Source organism: Geotrypetes seraphini, chromosome 6, assembly GCF_902459505.1.
Source record: "Geotrypetes seraphini chromosome 6, aGeoSer1.1, whole genome shotgun sequence".
Lineage (NCBI taxonomy): Eukaryota > Metazoa > Chordata > Amphibia > Gymnophiona > Dermophiidae > Geotrypetes > Geotrypetes seraphini.
In genome coordinates this window covers 242,107,186-242,125,416 of record NC_047089.1, presented here as the reverse complement: position 1 = coordinate 242,125,416, position 18,231 = coordinate 242,107,186, and the positions used below count along the sequence as shown (strand labels likewise).

Here is an 18,231-nt window from a genome sequence, read left to right as displayed (position 1 = left end):
GGCACATACATACATACATCCGATTTTATATATATAGATTATAAGGAAAGATAGAATAGTTAAACTAACAATCAAAATTTATAAATATCAATAGACAGTTTATAGTTCTGAGTTTCATAGACAGAACAAACGTCTCAGTTTATCATCCAAGAAAGGCTAGCGCCAGATGTTAGATCTACCGTTCATATCCCTAAAAATAAAGGATCTGAAGGCCAACACTCAGAAGATTTCAGTTCCTACCAAAGGGCCGGATTCTCGAAACTTACTGTGCCTTTGACGATGGTTGCTACAACCGGTTCCAGCCGGTTTAGCGTGCCAGCATTTTACCAGCCGATTATCAGAACGGCTCACCATGGTCTTTGCCTACAAGCCTCCGACTCTGCCTGGTACATGTAGTACAACGAGGTCATTTCTATTAAAATGGTAGTAAAATGGGCTCATTAATATTTAAACGAATATAAGAACATAAGAATTGACGCTGCTGGGTCAGACCAGTGGTCCATCGTACCCAACAGTCTACTCCCGTGGTGGCCCATAGGTCAAAGACCAGCGCCCTAACTGAGACTAGCTCTACCTGAGTATGTTCTGGTTCAGCAGGAACTTGTCTAACTTTGTCTTGAATCCCTGGAGGGTGTTTCCCCCTATGACAGACTCCGGAAGAGCGTTCCAGTTTTCCACCACTCTCTGGGTGAAGAAAAATTTCCTTACGCTCATACAGAATCTATCCCCTTTTAACTTTAGAGAGTGCCCTCTTGTTCTCCCTACCTTGGAGAGGGTGAACAACCTGTCCTTATTTACCAAGTCTATTCCCTTCAATACCTTGAATGTTTCGATCATGGCCCCTCTCAGTCTCCCCTGCTTGAGAGAGAAGAGGCCCAGTTTCTCTAATCTTTCGCTGTACGGCAGTTCCTCCAACCCCTTAACCATCTAAGTCGCTCTTCTCTGGACCCTTTCAAGTAGTACTGTGTCCTTTTTCATGTACAGTGACCAGTGCTGGACGCAGTACTCCAGATGAGGGCGCACCATGGCCTGGTACAGCAGCATGATAACCTTTTCTGATCTGTTTGTGATCTCCTTCTTTATCATTCCTAGCATTCTGTTCACCCTTTTTGTCGCTGCCGCACATTGCGTGGATGGCTTCATCAATTTGTCGATCAGAACTCCCAAGTCTCTTTCCTGGGAGGTCTCTCCAAGTACTGCCCCGGGCATCCTGTATTCGTGCATGAGATTTTTGTTACCGACATGCATCACTTTACACTTATCCACGTTGAACCTCATCTGCCATGTCGATGCCCATTCCTCAAGCCTGATTATGTCACGTTGCAGACCTTCGCAGTCCCCCTTGGTCTTCACTACTCTGAATAATTTTGTATCGTCTGCAAATTTAATCACCTCGCTCGTTGTTCCTATGTCCAGATCGTTTATAAAGATGTTGAAGAGCACGGGCAATTCTCTACCATCACTGGGTGATTCTACAAAGTGCCAGCTTTTGCGACCAAAAATTACCGGCTGGTCAGGGGAGTGCCGGTACTTTGAAAAGTGCATCTAAGATGTGTATTTCTGGTTGTGGCTTATGATAAAAATGTTTAAAAAACACGCTTTTCACTTAAATTTATTTTTGTAAAACGCTTTGAAATTGGAAAAGCGTTTAATCAAACAATTTAATAAACTTGAAACTTGATGGGGAAAAAATCTCTAAAGCATGCGTCTCGAGTGCGTGTATTAAAGGCGTGTCTTATACGCGCTTGTTGAAAGCCAACGATTGAACCTCCCATCCCTTCCCCTAAATCCAATAGCGCTGGAACACCTTTGATTGGCACGACGACGTAGCATTTGCTGGTAGTTCTCCGCCCCCTCCTATCCACCCCTGCCTCTTTCCGTGGACTCTTCTGCGCATGTGCCAATCGCTACCACCAGCGACTGATCTCATGTACATCTGGCGACCCTCCAAGAACCTCATTTGCATGCGCGGTTCTTTGAGAATGGCTCGTCTTTTTGGAATTGTTAGATTTACGGCCGTTACAGCGACACGTCAGATTTTACTGGCGATATTAGAGAATCCGGCCCTCAGAGCTAGCTTTCTAAATTGTCCGCTTTGAAAATGTACTAGGTATGAGCGGACGAATTTAGAATCCCAGTTTCACCACACTTCTAAATTAAGAGGCCAATGGAGACAGATTTAGGGTAAGGGGAAAAAAAGAAGCTTAACATGAATTTTCAGCACTAGACACCCAGACATCTCTTCTCACATCAAGCAGCATTATGGGGTAAAGATCTAGAACAACTGCTCATGCCTACTACTTATAGGGAATTCAGGAAGCGCTTAAAAACACATCTGTTCCTGAAATGCTTAGGTAACCAACCTATACAACCTTAGTCCCCATGACACGGTGACAAAATTCATCACCGTTCCCATCTCCGCGGATAACCGTGGGAAATAATCCCATGTCATTTTCTAGTGTCTATTTCAACCTCAATCCTTCTACACTAGCATTCTTCAAAGCAAAGTTTGTGGGTCAGTGGTTGTGGCCATTCATACTCTAATTCTTCCCTCTCTCCTTAAAGAATGACATGAAGATGGTTTCCCGCGGTTATCCGCGGGGACGGGAACGGTGATGAATTTTGTCACCGTGTCATTCTCTAGTCCCCAACAAATGATCTCTAGTACTGTTAATCACTAATTTTGAACTCTGTTTATTCCACTCAATCTGTAACCTCTTTAATCATTGTAAACCGCATAGAACTTCACAGTCCTGCGGTATATAAACTGTTATTGTTATTATTAATAACTTAGGGGTATATTTACAAATGTGCATTACCATGTTAATATGCAGTAATGTTATTAATGCAAGTTCGTAAATAGGTCCCTTTCAAGTTCAAAAGGATAGGGTGATGCTAGTTTTGTGGGTGCAAAGGCTACTTTAGAAGCCCAGTATGAAGCAAATCCGTTCACAGTGTTCACGGAAGCATCCACGATTGCTCTGAAAAATTGACTCCTATGGAAGAAATCTTCAGTCCTAGATACAGATGGCAAACGAAAGCTCTATATATAAAAAAAAGGATATTATAGAGGCTCTGCATTTCAGATTCCTTAAACGTTCTTGTTTTATTTTTAAGTCACCTGATAACTAGACTACGATGTCCTTGGACCAATTTGCCAAATGCAGATGCAGAAGTATAAAAGGGACGCATGTGAAGACGTTATTAAACAGAAACATGTATCTGTAATATTCTTCAGGGTGCATTTATTTCGAACTGCAACTTGAGTCCTGCTAGGAGAGTCCAGACTGTATGGATTATGTCACTCTAGAAGCAGATGAAGGCAGAGATTTGAAGATTCCAATGACATCGTCAGTACAATAGAGGGTGTGGCCAAGAACATTCCACTATGCTAAAGCAAAAAGTCCCTGGACTAAGAGGCCTATACAATTAAGATCAAGAGAACCAAACCTGACCCAGAATGGAGGCCCCTTAGGGCTACTTTTGCAGAACTGACTACCATATTTCCCCATATATAGGCCGCGGCCTATACATGGGTTTTACAAACCCGTGCATGGGGCACGGCCTAATTAAATGGGGTGGCTTAATCAGCAATTTTAATTCATCCCCCCAACCCGGTACCTTTTTCAATCATCCCCCTTCTCTCCCCGTACCTTTTTAGAAGCCCCCTTGCTGGATGGTGGATGGCGCACGGCTCAAATCTACAGCGGTGCAGAAGGGCAGGCAGCTGTGATCTCTTCAGCATCCGGCCCGCCACCGCATCGCTTGCTGAATGGCTGACGTCAGCTCTCGCGAGTTCCGCGAGAGCTAACGTCGGCCATTCAACGGGCAGTGCAGGGGAGGCTGGATGCCGAAGAGATCACGGCTGCCTGCCCTGCACCGCTGGAGACCCTTGCCATGAGTCGTCTAGCGAGGAGGCCCTGACCAAGGATCGGGGGGATGATTGAAAAAGGCAGGGGGAGGTACCGGAAGATAAGTCGCGGCTAATCTTCTGGTTTTTAAACATAGGCTGCCCTTTTCTATGGCCTATACATGGGGGCGGCCTATGCAGAGGGGCGGCCTATATGCGGGGAAATACGCAGGGTATATACACACATGGGTGGCAGACCAAGGACTGAGGAATCCTCAGTCTTCCAGGTTAGGTCCTGGAGTGCTCTAGTTGGCCTCACGAAAAAGAAATGAACAGGTAAGAAGGTTTCAGGTTTATTTAAAATTTGATAATATCGCTTATAAGATTTCTAAGTGATGTACATGATAAAAACAGGGACAAGATCAGAAAAGGATATACCTGACACAAAAGAGACGGGAGTAGAAACTGCAATCATTTTAGAAAAGAAACAGATATGGGAAACACAATTGGGTTGACCAAGAAAATGTCTGGAGCCTCCTGTGATTTCGAAGTTTATGCTGGGTTTTGGAAAGTCCATCCGAGAGCTTGGACAGTCCTCTAAAAAGAGGACATGTCTCGGTAACCTTATGCACAGCTCACCCATCTACAGTGAGACCGTTATAGACCGAGAAAATGCATGTATATATTATGTACACCACCTTGACTGTACTACAGAAAGGCAGTACAGTACTCCCCTGATATTTGCGGGGATTCCGTTCCAGGAACCCCCGCGAATCTCGAAAAACCGCAAATACGGTTTTTCATGGGGGAGCCTGCAGGAAATCACTCGCGGTACGCTCTGACCGCCTCTTCCTGCACTAAGTTGGGCCTTATCCAATCAGGAGCTGCGTGTCAAAGCAGCTCCTGATTGGACAAGGCCCGACTTAGTGCAGGAAGAGGCAGTCGGAGCGTACCGCGAGAGATTTCCTGCACTCGCGGCGCTCCGGCTGCTCTCTCCTGTTGCCCTCTCCTTGTCAGTGGTTCGCGGTCGGAAAATACCGCAAATGACCGGGGCTGCGAACCGCCGACCGCGAACGACCGGGGGAACACTGTACACCAAATGCATGACCCCTACCTCTTGCATCGCTTTGCTCTACAGCGGACACAAGACTCTTCCTCAGCCTCCAAAGAAGCAGAATCTGCTGCCCCGAGTCCAAAAATCAATAGGCCTGCCACCACTGTCAGTATAGCTGGGCAAGGCTAAGGCCCTCTTATACAAAGGCGCGCTAAGCGTTTTGGCACATGTTAAACCAACGCGTGCGCTAACCGCTAATGTGTCCATAGGATAGCATGCACACGTTAGCGTTTAGTGTGTGATTATCTCGCGCTAATATTTACCACGCACTATAAAGCATAGCTCACCTTAGTAAAAGAGGGGGTAAGTTCTTTCAGTCTATTTCTTCTTTCAGTTTTGGTTTAAAACTGTTCTCCCAATAGAGGCTAAACAGCCACTAGCCCCTTTCACAATTTGCTTTTCACTTAGTGCCCTAGGGGGTGGAATTACTTCTTCCGCCCAGCCTTACGGGTCCCAGAGCTGCATTGCATGCACTGTAAAGGCCCATAGACTGGGGCTGTGGGCTGTGAAGAAGGAGATGAACAAACCTTTTGGACCTCAACCTGGGGTCTGGCAGTGAGACTTCAACCGTGAATCCAGGGGACGTAGCCTGAGGCTTAGGAAGTCTGGCCCAAAATTAAAAAAAAAAAAAACCCCCAAAGAGACCCTGCTGCACTAGTCCACCTGCTGGAGGCAGAGAAATACTGAAAAATTTCTTGCTGCACCAGTCCTTATGTCAGTGATGCAAACAGAATCTTCAAGTCTCTGCCCTCCATCTGCTAGACAAGACCCACAGGTCTTGTCTAGCAGAATGGTAAGAATGAAAGGTTTTGTGGACACATTGGTGATAAGCTGTGCTATCTGACTAGACAAATCGTAACTTTATAATCCTAACAGTCATAAAAGAATCAACTTACTTGAAACATTTAAGCCTTTTGCCTTGGCCACCAGTGAGAGAATGTCACGAGTGGAGTGAACAGCGCTGAAGACGTGATGCTTTTCCGCCTTTTTGGATATCGGAGGTAAGTATCCTTTTGCAGCAGTGCTTTGTTGCAAATGGTTCACATATTGATCAAGTTCATCCAGATCTTCACCTGCGCATCGATTGAGAGAGACAAGGTAGGCGCAACAAGATATTAAAATATTTATATAACCACAGAGCTATCTCGATTCAGTCACAAAATGATTCCTGGAAGTAGAAAATCACTACCACACTAACTTTGCCATAAATAACTTTAAAGAATTAAGCAACTACCGTATTTTCACGCATATAACGCGCGCGTTATACACGATTTTACAAACCGTGCATAACCTTGCACGTTATACGCGTGAGCGCGTTGTATAAAATTTTTTTTACATCGTTCCCCCCCCGACATCCGATTCACCTCGCAGGACCGCTCGCACCCCCACCCCGAAGGACCGCTCGCATGCACCCGCACCCGCACCCCGAAGGACCGCTCGCACGCACTCCCACCCGCACCCGCACACCCACCCTGAAGGACCGCTCACACCCCCATAGCCTCCCGATCCACCCCCGCCCCCATCATGTAGAAGCTCCTACCGTGTCCTGCTGCTTCCTCTTGGCGGTCCCGGCCCTTCTGTGAGCCCTGCGCCTGCACTGCTTCCTCTTCCGGCGGTCCTGCCCTTTCTCTGACGTCAGAGAAAGGGCGGGACCGCCGGAAGAGGAAGCAGCGCAGGCGCAGGGCTCAGAGAAGGGCCGGGACCACCAAGAGGAAGCAGCAGGACACGGTAGGAGCTTCTACATGATGGGGGCAGGGGGGGTCGGGAGGCTGTGGGGGTGCGAGCGGTCCTTCAGGGTGGGTGTGGGTGGGAGTGCATGCGAGCGGTCCTTTGGGGTGGGGGTGCAGGTGCGTGTGAGCGGTCCTTCGGGGTGGGGGTGCGAGCGGTCCTGCGGGGGGGTGAATCGGATGTCGGGGGGGGCATCAGGCTTTCAGGGTGGGGACAGGACTTCAAGGGGGAGAGGAGAGTCGGGGTGGGCGAAAGGAGAGTCGGGGTGGCCAGAGGAGAGTCGGGGCGGCCAGAGGAGAGTCGGGGTGGGAGAAAGGAGAGTCGGGCGGCGACGGGAGAGTCGGGGCAGCATGCGCGGTATACGAGTGTGCGCGGTATACAAAAACTTTTTTACATATATTTCGGTTTCCCGCGCGCTATACCCGTGTGCGTGTTTTACACGGGTGCGTGTTATCTACGTGAAAATACGGTAGTTGGATAGATAAGAAATTTAATGAGATCAATAGGGTCATTCCATGTCAAGTAGTCCAGAGCTTCCCAATGGAATATCTCCGAAACTGAAGACATTTTTTCTGGGGATATGTTGGGACCTCTAATAAAGATATCTAAAGTTTGGGGGCATAATCTCAATTAGGTCCAGAGTTCGAGGCCCCTCATTAGGGCCACTTTTTTGTATCCACGGAAGATGTCAAATGCGGATCCTCCTTGAAATTAGACCAGTTGACACGGAATTATCCAATATTCAGTGGAATGGCTGCCATTTCATTTTACACATCTAATTCAAATGTATAAAGTTATACGCATTTTGTTTTGCTCTCTATTGTTGTAAAATTCAATAAAAAGATTGAACTAAAAAAAACGTTATATGTATTTCTGGTGCCGCTATGGAGTTAATTCTACATTCATAGAAACATGATGGCAGATAAAGGCCAAATGGCCCATCCAGTCTGCCCATCCGCAGTAACCATTATCTCTTCCTCTCTCTGAGCAGGGAGAGGAGGAGAGACGCTGGCGAGGAGCAGAGTCGTCAACGCTGGCTGTCTACAGGACGTGCCTCTCGCCACAAGAGGCACATCCTGTAAGCAGTCAGCTGGCATCAGTGCTTCTCCTCCTTACCGGCATCTTGGGGCCCACCTGGAATCTGTTGCGGCTCACGGCTGCGGCATGCTGGGATAAATGTTTAAAGTTACACCAGCTATTTATCAGTAGGACTTTTAACTGCTGAAAACCAGGACGATACATTTTATATAGGGCACCTTGGTAGAGACATTCTCAATTTCCAGTCTATTTCTCAAGAGGCCCGAATTCCATGAGGATTGTCCTTTTGAAAATTAGCTTTCAGATTCACAGGTACAATGCTCTTTTTGGCTTCCACCTTAGTAAGAAACAGGCTTGATGACTGGTGCCATGAGTTGCAACTACCTGGGATTTTTATATAACAGTTTTAGTGGATACGTTTTAGAAATGTAAATTTCTTTGATGCTCTCAAGCTCTGCCAGTGGCGAATCTGTGACGTGTGCTGTGCCGGGAGTTGTATTAAGACCTGCACTAACATATGACTGTTTGCTTTCAGGCCGCGTCAGAGATTTTTCTCTCTTAAATTTGTTTTATTTTTTTATCTTCTTTGTTTTTTGATCTTGGAAATGTATTACATGTTATTACTTATTTTTAGTTTATCAGGTACTTTAGCTAGATTGGGAGCCTTCGGGACAGATAGGGTCGTTTTTCTCAAGTACCTAATTTCATTTTAGTTTTGATACTTTGTAAACCGCTTAGGTCAGTAAAATGCAAGAGCGGTAGATCAAATCTTAAATCAACATAAACATTTTTCCCCTCCATTTTATATCCTCGGTCAACTCATTTTAGTCACAGTCCTCGACTGGGGACACATACAAGGACTCCTTCATGAAACCAGCAGTCCTGGGTCCAAAAGCTGATATGAGGTTTTTAGGGGTTTTTTTTTTTTTTCATTGGATGACCTCCTGCCTCCCAGAGGCTGGGAATGCTTAACTCAAGAAGTGGTGGACCCAAGTCCTTCCATACAGCGCTGCCATTGAATCACCAGGATTGCATAAAAGTTAATATTTTATACATAGAGGGGGCAAGTTTCAGTAGGCCATCAGAGGCTTTTTAGTATCTGCAGGCCTGTAAGAGGATTTTGAAAGGAAAACACACCTCAGAGCTTATTTTTCAAAAACACGGGGAACACAAGCACCCTTAAAGACACTCCTTGTTCTATCTCAAGGATCAAGGAAGGGCAATTTTACAAGTGAAAGCCCTCATAGATATTCCCTTTGAAAACCAGAGCAAAGACCATGAGTAAAAAAAAGTATATATGAAATTTGCACCAAAATGAAAAGTTTGCAAATTTCTCCCTTCCCGGTGGTGTAGAAAGGGTAGAAGATGCCGGGGGGGGGGGGGTGATGCCCCCCATGCCCTCCTCTCCATGCCTCCGCTCCTTCTGCGCCCCCCTCCTTCACGCCCTCTCCCCTCCACCCCATACCTCTAAATCTTCACCAGTGCAAGTAGCCTTTTTTCCAGCATGCTCCTTGCGTCAACATTGGATTTCCCTCTGATGTCACTTTCTGACCCCGTGACCTGGAAGCGATTCAGAGGGGAACCAGGCTAGAATAAGCAACAAGCAGGAGAAATTGCTTGTGTTAGTGAAGATCTACAGAATTACAGTGCGAGTGTGGCAGGGCGGACAGGTGTCGGCGCTCCCATGGTGCCCAGGGTGGTTCGCCCCCTAGGTCCCCCCCTTTATTAAGCCAATGCCCCTTCCCATTCTACAGTGACCGAGAACAAAGCCCACATAAGCAAGTTTCTACCTTTTTCATAGTTGTCTTCAGAATAGCCTTCTAGTTCAAATTCACTTTCTGGGCTGCAGTAGCCTTCATTTGGATCATCAAATAGTTTTCCATCACACCCTGGATCCAGGAAGCTGAGGTGAGTGTAGAATGAGGTAGTGACAAATTCTGACAATTTGCCTAATTGGACCCTGTGAAAGAAAAAAACCCCACATGTTATAGACCTCTAAAGAAGGGATAGTTCATGTGTAAATAGCTTTGAAAATTTTCTTATTAAGGGCATATTTTTATAATTCTGCACACGAGTAAATAAATATATGCACACTTTTCACTGTGTGAGGTTTACTTCACTTTTGCTGACATTTTCGCTTAGAAAACTAACCCAGAGAACAATGATCTTCATTATCTGGCTTAATTTACATGCATAAGCAATTAGATGACTATTGAAAAATATCCCCCTCTTCTACAAAACCGCGCTGAATGGCCTGTGCTGCTCCCGACTTTCAATGAGCTAAAAACCGCTAGTGCGGTTTCGTAGAAGAGGGGCTATGTCTATTAAAAAAATAAAATTCCTTTGAGGCTCTACTCCCAGTTCTAGGAAAATCCGGCATCCACAAAGCTAATAAACAGACTGGTGTCACAGTCGCAGAAATAAATCACTTTGAATCCAGTCAAACCATACAATTCAGCAGTGACTCTTTAAAAAGAAAATATTCATCTAATTTTTGGGAGATCCTCAGGGTATATAACTTCTGTGTTTACAGCCCTTAACTTCACTGATCCATTTTTCACATTTCTTTTTTGCAGATTTCTCAATTCAAATACAGTGGTACCTTGGATTACGAGCATAATCTGTTCCAGGAGAATGCTCGTAATCCAAAATGCTCGTTTATCAAAACAATGTTCCCCATAGAAAATAGTGGCAACAGCAACGATTCGTTCTAGAACCCGGGGTCTATATCTGTCAGGTGCCGGGTGCTGCAGCACCGTCTCCTCCATCAGTCATCTGAAGAAGAACCCCACAGTGCCACTTCGGGGGGGGGGGGATGCCAACTGCCGGAGAACCCCGCAGTGCCGCTTCAGAGGGATGCCTCCTCCATCCGCCGGCCAGCCCTCCACGTCGGATGCCCCCCGCATGCTGGAGAGCCCCCACCCGAGCCCATACAGCCGATCGCCGCCCCACCCGCACGCCGCCGATTGACGCTGTGCGTGTCACACGCAACGCGCAAGCGGGACAGCACCCGGCCACACAGGCCCTGACAGAGGTCCTCCAAACTGCGGAAGGCACCCGATGTAGAAGGCTGGCCAGAAGATGGAAGAGGAATCCCCCAAAGCGGCGCTTCCTGGACTGTAAGTGCTGGTTGATCGGGGCAGTGCTCGGTTTGCAAGTCAAAAGTTTGCTGAGTGTTTTGCTCGTCTTGCTAAACACTCGCAAACCGGGTTACTCGCAAACCGAGGTACCACTGTACTTATTTTTGTATACAATTTTTCATAAATCATGTAATTTATCTTTTTGGGTCAATGTTTCACCTCTCCACTCAGTTCCTCACGGATATGTGTAAGTTTATTTACATGGGGGTTATTTTTATAAATGATTAAACCACAAACACTTCTCCCACAATATTTATATATGAATTAGCCATCAGGTGGTGATTTCAGCCAAAACTCAATGCTGTACCATCACCCAGTTCCAAAGGTCTTTTAAAAAAAAAAAATAATAATAATCCTTTAGATTGTAATAATTTTATAAACATTAATGACAAGCACTTATCTTAAATATTAGTGATGCTGGCATTCAGACAGCCCTCCTCCAGTATAAGATATTTTATCTTGAAAAAAAAGATTGCAGTGGAAGCAAAAACTTTTTAAAGGTACAGATTGACCATCGTTTGGGATAATCCATAGTCTCAAATTTGAAATGTCTGGTTAAAAAGCCAACAGCCCTTTTAAAGTTTTAAAGTTGAGGTTTGAGGTAAGGCGTTCCATAGTGCAGATGCTTAATGGGGTGGGTCAGTAGAGTGGGCAGACTTGATGGGCTGTAGCCCTTTTCTGCCGTCATCTTTCTATGTTTCTATACTGTAAAGAAAAAAGTGCTGTCTTGTAGATTATATATAACTATTTAAGTTAAAGAAAGATTTTTAAAAAATACCGTGCTCCTCCGAAATATCCGTCCTCCAGTTTCCTAATGGTAGTGAGGATGGCTGGATCAATGTCTGAACCATCTTCGTCTAAAAGAAAGGACAGTTTATTTCGCAGGAAATCTCGAAAAAGACCACATTGTTTTAAAAAAACAACAACAACAAAAAAAAATCACAGGACTCCTTAGCATTTCTCCTACTGAGAAGTGGAAAGATATTGCAAGCACCAGTACGAGACAAGACACATTATTATCCAGAGACAGAACCCGGAACCAAACTGCCCAATGAAAATAAAGTGGAAGTGTGTGGCACAGTAGTTAGAGCTAAGGCCTCAGCACCCTGAGGTTGTGGGTTCAAATCCCTCGCTTGCTCCTTGTGACCCTGGGCAAGTCCCTTAATCCCCTCATTGCCCCAGGTACACTAGATAGAGTTTGAGCCCGCCAGGACAGATAGGGAAATATGATAAAGTACCTGAATGTAAAATATAGGTGGTATATAAATAAATAAAATCAATTAATTAAAATAAATAATATGCAAACCTGAGTACTTGAATAAATTTATGTAAACCCTTCTGAGCTCCCCTGGGAGAACAGTAGAGAAAATTGAATAAATAGTGTGAAAAGTGTTTGTCTCTGGTAACCAGAGCTGATACTGTGATGTCACAATGCCTCTTTCCACCAATAAGAGCCAACCTCATCAGTGATGTCACAATGGCTTCATTGTCCTAGACTACATTTGAATTTCTAGAGTGGTGCAGTGGTTAAAGCTACAGCCTCATCACCCTGAGGTTGTGGGTTCAAATCCCTCGCTTGCTCCTTGTGACCCTGGGCAAGTCACTTAATCCCCTCATTGCCCCAGGTACACTAGATAGAGTTTGAGCCCACCTGGACAGATAGGGAAATATGATAAAGTACCTAAATATAAACCACTTAGGATATAAGTGGTATAGAAATAAATAAATCCCTGGGCAAACCATCAACCATACCTCTGCTCTCAAGAATGCTCACGTCCTAATTCTCCTCAGGGAGGTTCAAGACCCTCAGCTCATCCCCCTCCACCCTCCTGAGACAGTTAAAGGCCCCAGCTCACACATCCCCTCAAGAACAGCTCAAGGCCCTACCCCAGAGTTCCTTTCTGGACCCCCAAATGATCAGCATTTTCTCTTTCTTTCGCTTCCCCACTATGGATGCCCAGTAACTCAACTCTTGACTTTTTTTTTTTCCCCTGCTGATGCCAATGCATCCATCCTCCATCCTCTGCTGCTCCTGAAACTCAGCATAACATGAGGACCTTGAACACAGGCCTGTGCTCAAGCAGCGGAAAATCCTGCCTCCTGTGATGCAAACTTCCTGCTGGAGGAGGGTACAAGAAGCAGCACGCTTGGGATGACGCTCAAAGACCCTACGCCACACCAACAGCAGCGTTAAGCTGTGGCTCTCCTGCTATCAGGCAATGCGCTACCATCTCCCAAATTCAGCTGTCAAGCTGACCTAGGCCCGACTAGCCCACCTGGTGGCAGGGCTGGCCCCACCTAATCCAAAAAGATAAAAAGTATCCCATAACGAACTGGAGCCAGTGCTGTTTCACGCATAACACTCCCACTGGCTGTGCATACACATATCTATGCTTCTGAGTAGAGAATGACACGGGGGCATATTTTTCTCCATCCCCGCAGTATCATTGTTCTAAAACTTTAAACTGATCCCTCAATACCTTAGCAGTTCTAGTTTTAGAAGTACAATTACCCCTTTTGCTTTGCTCCACAGCATCTCGACGTGTGTTCTTCTACGTAAAGATGGCCGCGGCATTTTTTTGGTTCTGTTTAAATCAGGTGACTCATTAACTACTTCACTGATGACATCAGTTCAGTGGGAGGAGCCTAAACTAGCGTCATCCATTCTATTTCTAAATTTAATCCTCCTGGATGCACCGTATTCAGAGTGTATATCCAGCGTTGTTCTTTGAAATTTAATCTGTTCTCAATGTAACCACCCTCCCACCCTTCTTTTACACAATCTATGACCCTCCATCTTAAATCATCTACGGTGTGAGCTTTTTCCATCCAGGGCTGGACTAGAGGTGCCTGGATGCTCTCTGCAGCAAAACAAAAGGGGTAATTTTACTTCTAAAACTAGAACTGCTAAGATATTGAGGGATTAGTTTAAAGTTTTAGAACAATGAAACTGATGCATTTACCAACTCTTGCCTCTTATTTGCAGGGGACCCGTTCTTGAAAAAGCCTTGGACGAAACTGGTTGAACCTTAAGGTCCTTCCCGAGGTTTAAAAAAAGGGTGTCAGGTCAAAAGCGTGCCAGGACAAAGGCGCGCGCAGACAATTGAGCGCAGCGCGGAGGAAATTACAGTTTTTAGGGCTCCGACGGGGGGGGGGGGACGTTTACTTAATAGAGATTGTGCCGCGTTGTGGGGGGTTTATGGGGTTGTAACCCCCCACATTTTATTGAAAACTTCACTTTTTCCCTGTTTTTAGGGAAAAAGTTGTTTACAGTAAAATGTGGAGGGTTACAACCCCCCAAACCCCCCACAACGCCGGCGCGATCTCTATTAAGTAAACTGGGGGGGCTCCCCAACAAAACCCCCCGTCGGAGCCCCTAAAAACTGTAATTTTCTTCGGCGCGCGCCTCCGTCTTGTGCTCAGTTGTCGGCGCACGCCTTTGTCTTTCGCGGGGTTGTCTATGAACCAAAAAAAGAATGAAGAAATAGCTAGAGCTAAGTACAAAAGTTTTAAAGTTGTATAAGAAAACTTTTATCGATTTGCACAAGCACTTTAAAGAAAACTAAAGGTCCGATGATGAATAAAAGCCAGAAAGAGAGACAAGCCTTCAAATAATTTGGCTGTGGTTGGCTGGAACTGAAGACCATAAAGGTACTTAGAAATGCATTATCTGAAGAAAAAAAGATTGATTAGAAATTAGGCACTTCTACTATGTAGACACTCCTGTCTTCTCCTCTCTTTAATATATATATATTTTTTTCTTTCTCTTCTTTTTTCCTCTCTCTTTCAATTTTTACTTTGTCCTATTTCACTTTCTATTGTCATACATCACCACAAACAAATCCAATACTCTGAGCTTTTCTTAATAATATGGGCCTTTATAAATAACTGTATATTAATGCAAAATGTTATACTACTTTTATGTATTCGAATTGCTCCTTGTATTTTTTAAAATACTGAATAAAAATTTATTGAACTAAAAAAAAAAAAAATTAGGCACTTTGAAGTTTATTATATGCCGTTGTGGATTCTCTACTTCTGAGCACAAAGTGGATATACAGTAAAACTTGGCATCTTTGAAGGTTTTTGAGTCTTCCTTTTTCACTTTTTAAGAAACAGTGGGACTTATCTGAGGAAAGACAAACTTTATTATTGCGAACAGTGCCTTCACTTGTAAACAACTCCCCCCCCTACCCCACGATATACAGACCATGGGAGATCACCGATGATCTCCTGTGGTCAGCGGTGAACCCGGCAATTCAATGCCAGCACTGTATCTGCTGACTGGCTTTGAATTTACGGTCTCTCAATGGCCACGAATCTGGTCTCGGAGGATGAAATGTACGGTGTCAGCATCTATGAGACAAACTTGATTTTTTTCTGTTGCATAGAGCGTTGTGGACCCCTGTTAGGTTACAAAAATTAGATAGTTCTTTGTCTAATAGATGTTGGCATTGTCATTTGGAAGCAGGAACTTTAGATCATTTATTGTTTCATTGCCCATTTATTATGAATTTTTGGAAATCAATTTGGGACCAAATTAATAATTTGTTAGATAATCCAGTGGCATTATCCTATGATACTGTGATATTTGGCATGGAAATGAGAGCAAAAAGTCAAATTTCTATGAATAACAATAAATTATTACTCATAATGACTGGTGTTGCCATTCAGCAAATCACATATAATTGGAAGGATTGGAGAAGATTGAATTACAACTTTTGGTGGAACTCTCTATGCCATATCTATAAAATGGAAAGATTTATTGCATTACAAAAGGGTTATTTCAAGAAATTTCAGGATGTATGGAAACCATTAACAAAATATTGTACAGAGTAGTAGAGTTTGTTTCCCTTAAATTTATTAGTATTAATTGGGTAGGGTGGGGATATTTTATTAATACATATTTATATTATACTTGATTATATGGTAGGGAGGGGGGAAGGGGGAGGGATAAGATTTTAAGTAATGTGCAAATGATAGTCTGTAAGTGATATATTTATTGTTAATGTGATTGAATATATGTAACACTTAATGGGTTCATAGACAACGGCGCGAAAGACAAAGGTGCGCCTGGACAATTGAGCGCAGCGCGGAGGTGCACGCCGCTCTAAATTACTGTTTTTAGGGGCTCCGACGGGGGGTTTTGTTGGGGAACCCCCCCACTTTACTTAATAGACATCGCGCCGGCGTTATGGAGGGGTTTGGGGGGTTGTAACCCTCCACATTTTACTGTAAACTTAACTTTTTCCCTAAAAACAGGGAAAAAGTTAAGTTTTCAGTAAAATGTGGGGGGTTACAACCCCCCCACCCCCCACAACGCCCCCACAACGCGGCGCGATGTCTATTAAGTAAAGTGGGGGGGTTCCCCCCCACACCCCCCCCGTCGGAGCCCTAAAAACAGTAATTTAGAGCGGCGCGCGCCTCGGTGCTGCGCTCAATTGTCTGAGCGCGCCTTTGTCCCGGCGCGCTTTTGACCTGACACCCACATAATGTAATCTTAAAAATGAATAAAGAATATTTTTTTTTAAAAAAAAGAATTTACGGTCTATTTTTGACCAGCCGAGACATAGCCATCTAGGCTAAGTCTCAACAGCTAAGAATAGACCACTTTTAGGCGGTTGTATCCGGCTGGTGAACTTAGCAGGCAAGACGCTGAATGCTGGCAATGACTGACTATGTCAGCGTGTCTCAAACTGTGTCCCGCGGCATAGTGGTGTGCCCTGAAGAGATTCCAGGTGTGCCATGAGAGGTTCCAAAATTTTACTTTCGTTTTTTTAAAATTCCTTTCATAAGAATACACCCGAATAGATGACATGTACGTCGCGTACGCAAGAGTCTGTCAATGTTATGAGAGTCTGTGTGCGCAAAGAGATTTGATCATGTTACTCCTTTGCTTCAAAAAGCCCACTGGTTGCCTGTCCCACACAGGGTAACTTATAAAATCGCCCTTCTGACATTTAAAACTTTGCAGACCAATACACCAGCATTTATAGACAGACTTTTGATCCCATATGACCCTCCGAGAGCTTTAAGATCTATTTCTCAATACAATCTTAACATCCCATCTTTAAAAACAATTGGTACACGTCGTACCTCAATCTTTTCTGTGACAGCCCCTATGATTTGGAATACTCTTCCTTTACACTTAAAAATGGAAAAAAACTTACAAAAATTTAAAAGCAATTTAAAGTGCTTTCTTTTTAAAGATGCTTTTAATTGATCAATTGTATTTTAGAAATTAACCTATTCTTGTTTATTATATTTATTTTCCCAGTCCCTTTTTGTGTTTACCTTAAATGTCTCTCACATTTTCTATATCAATTGTATTTCTCCCCCTCTTCCTATTTGTGTTTAGGGGCCTTTCGGTCCGTATTTACCTAGTATGTAATTGCTGTCAGTCTTGTAGTTTTTTTTATAGAAATGTATGTTTTAATTGTTAAATTTTTGTTTAAATGTTATTTTAAATCTTGTTCAACGCTTTGTAGTTTCGAAAAAGCGTTTAATCAAAAATCTGAATAAACAATAAACAAGTAAGTATACAACCGCCCAGACCAGCATCATTCTTTGACGTTGACTGGTCCTTAAAATCTAACAGCGACTAATTTTAGTTTTATTTTTTATGCAGTAGTCATCTAATCTAATCTTCCATTTGTGAGTCGCACAAACCTATACAAGCTCAAGGCGACAGATCAAAGAGGAAGTGGGAGCAAGGGGAGGGGCCTAGAAGTAGGGGGTGCTATACAGAAGCTGAGGGTGTTATACAGAAGCTGGGGGTGCTATACAGAAGCTGAAACAGTTAATTGTCAAAGAGGTGGGTCTTCAGGCTTTTCCTAACTTGAGCAACAAAGCAATCAAGGCTTTGGATCTTCTTATCTTTGCGACCTTGGATTTTCAGCTCTGTCAGAAATTAAATTAAAAAAAAGAGCACGACTGCAGATGGCGAACGATGAAATGCGTGCTTACTTGTCGACTATCGGGCCATGTTTTAAGTTAATTTGCACTCAAAACCAAGCTCGTTCATCGCATTGATTAGCAAGTCTATCTACTTTAGTTTCACCGTTGTTACAATTACCCATACGTAGTTTAAAAAACTTTAAATAACTAACTCTCAAACTTACATTCCCTTTTACAAAACCGTAGCGCGGTTTTTAGTGCCAGTTGTGGTGATAACCGCTCCAATTCCTATGAGCTGTTACTGCCGCGGCTGGCGCTAGAAACCACAAAACAGTTTTGTAAAGGGGGGGGGTTAACTATTTGTTGGTTTTTGTCATTTTATAATTTCAATTAAAATGTGCCGTGAAAGACATTTGCTCCGTTTAGTGTGTCGGAGCTAAAAAAAAAAAAGTTTGAGACACACT

The 18,231-nt window shown here is 44.0% G+C and overlaps 1 protein-coding gene across 1 annotated transcript in view; it reads right to left on the bottom strand.

The window, feature by feature from the left end:
• Positions 1–18,231, bottom strand: part of PHKA2 (phosphorylase kinase regulatory subunit alpha 2) — a 188,289-nt gene that overhangs the window by 54,690 nt on the left and 115,368 nt on the right. Inside the window, exons 17-19 of the mRNA XM_033949037.1 lie at positions 11,649–11,727; positions 9,521–9,690; positions 5,861–6,037 (exon numbers count right to left, since the gene is read on the bottom strand). Of these exons, the coding sequence (XP_033804928.1) occupies positions 5,861–6,037; positions 9,521–9,690; positions 11,649–11,727 (426 nt within the window). The remainder of the gene's footprint in view (positions 1–5,860; positions 6,038–9,520; positions 9,691–11,648; positions 11,728–18,231) is intronic.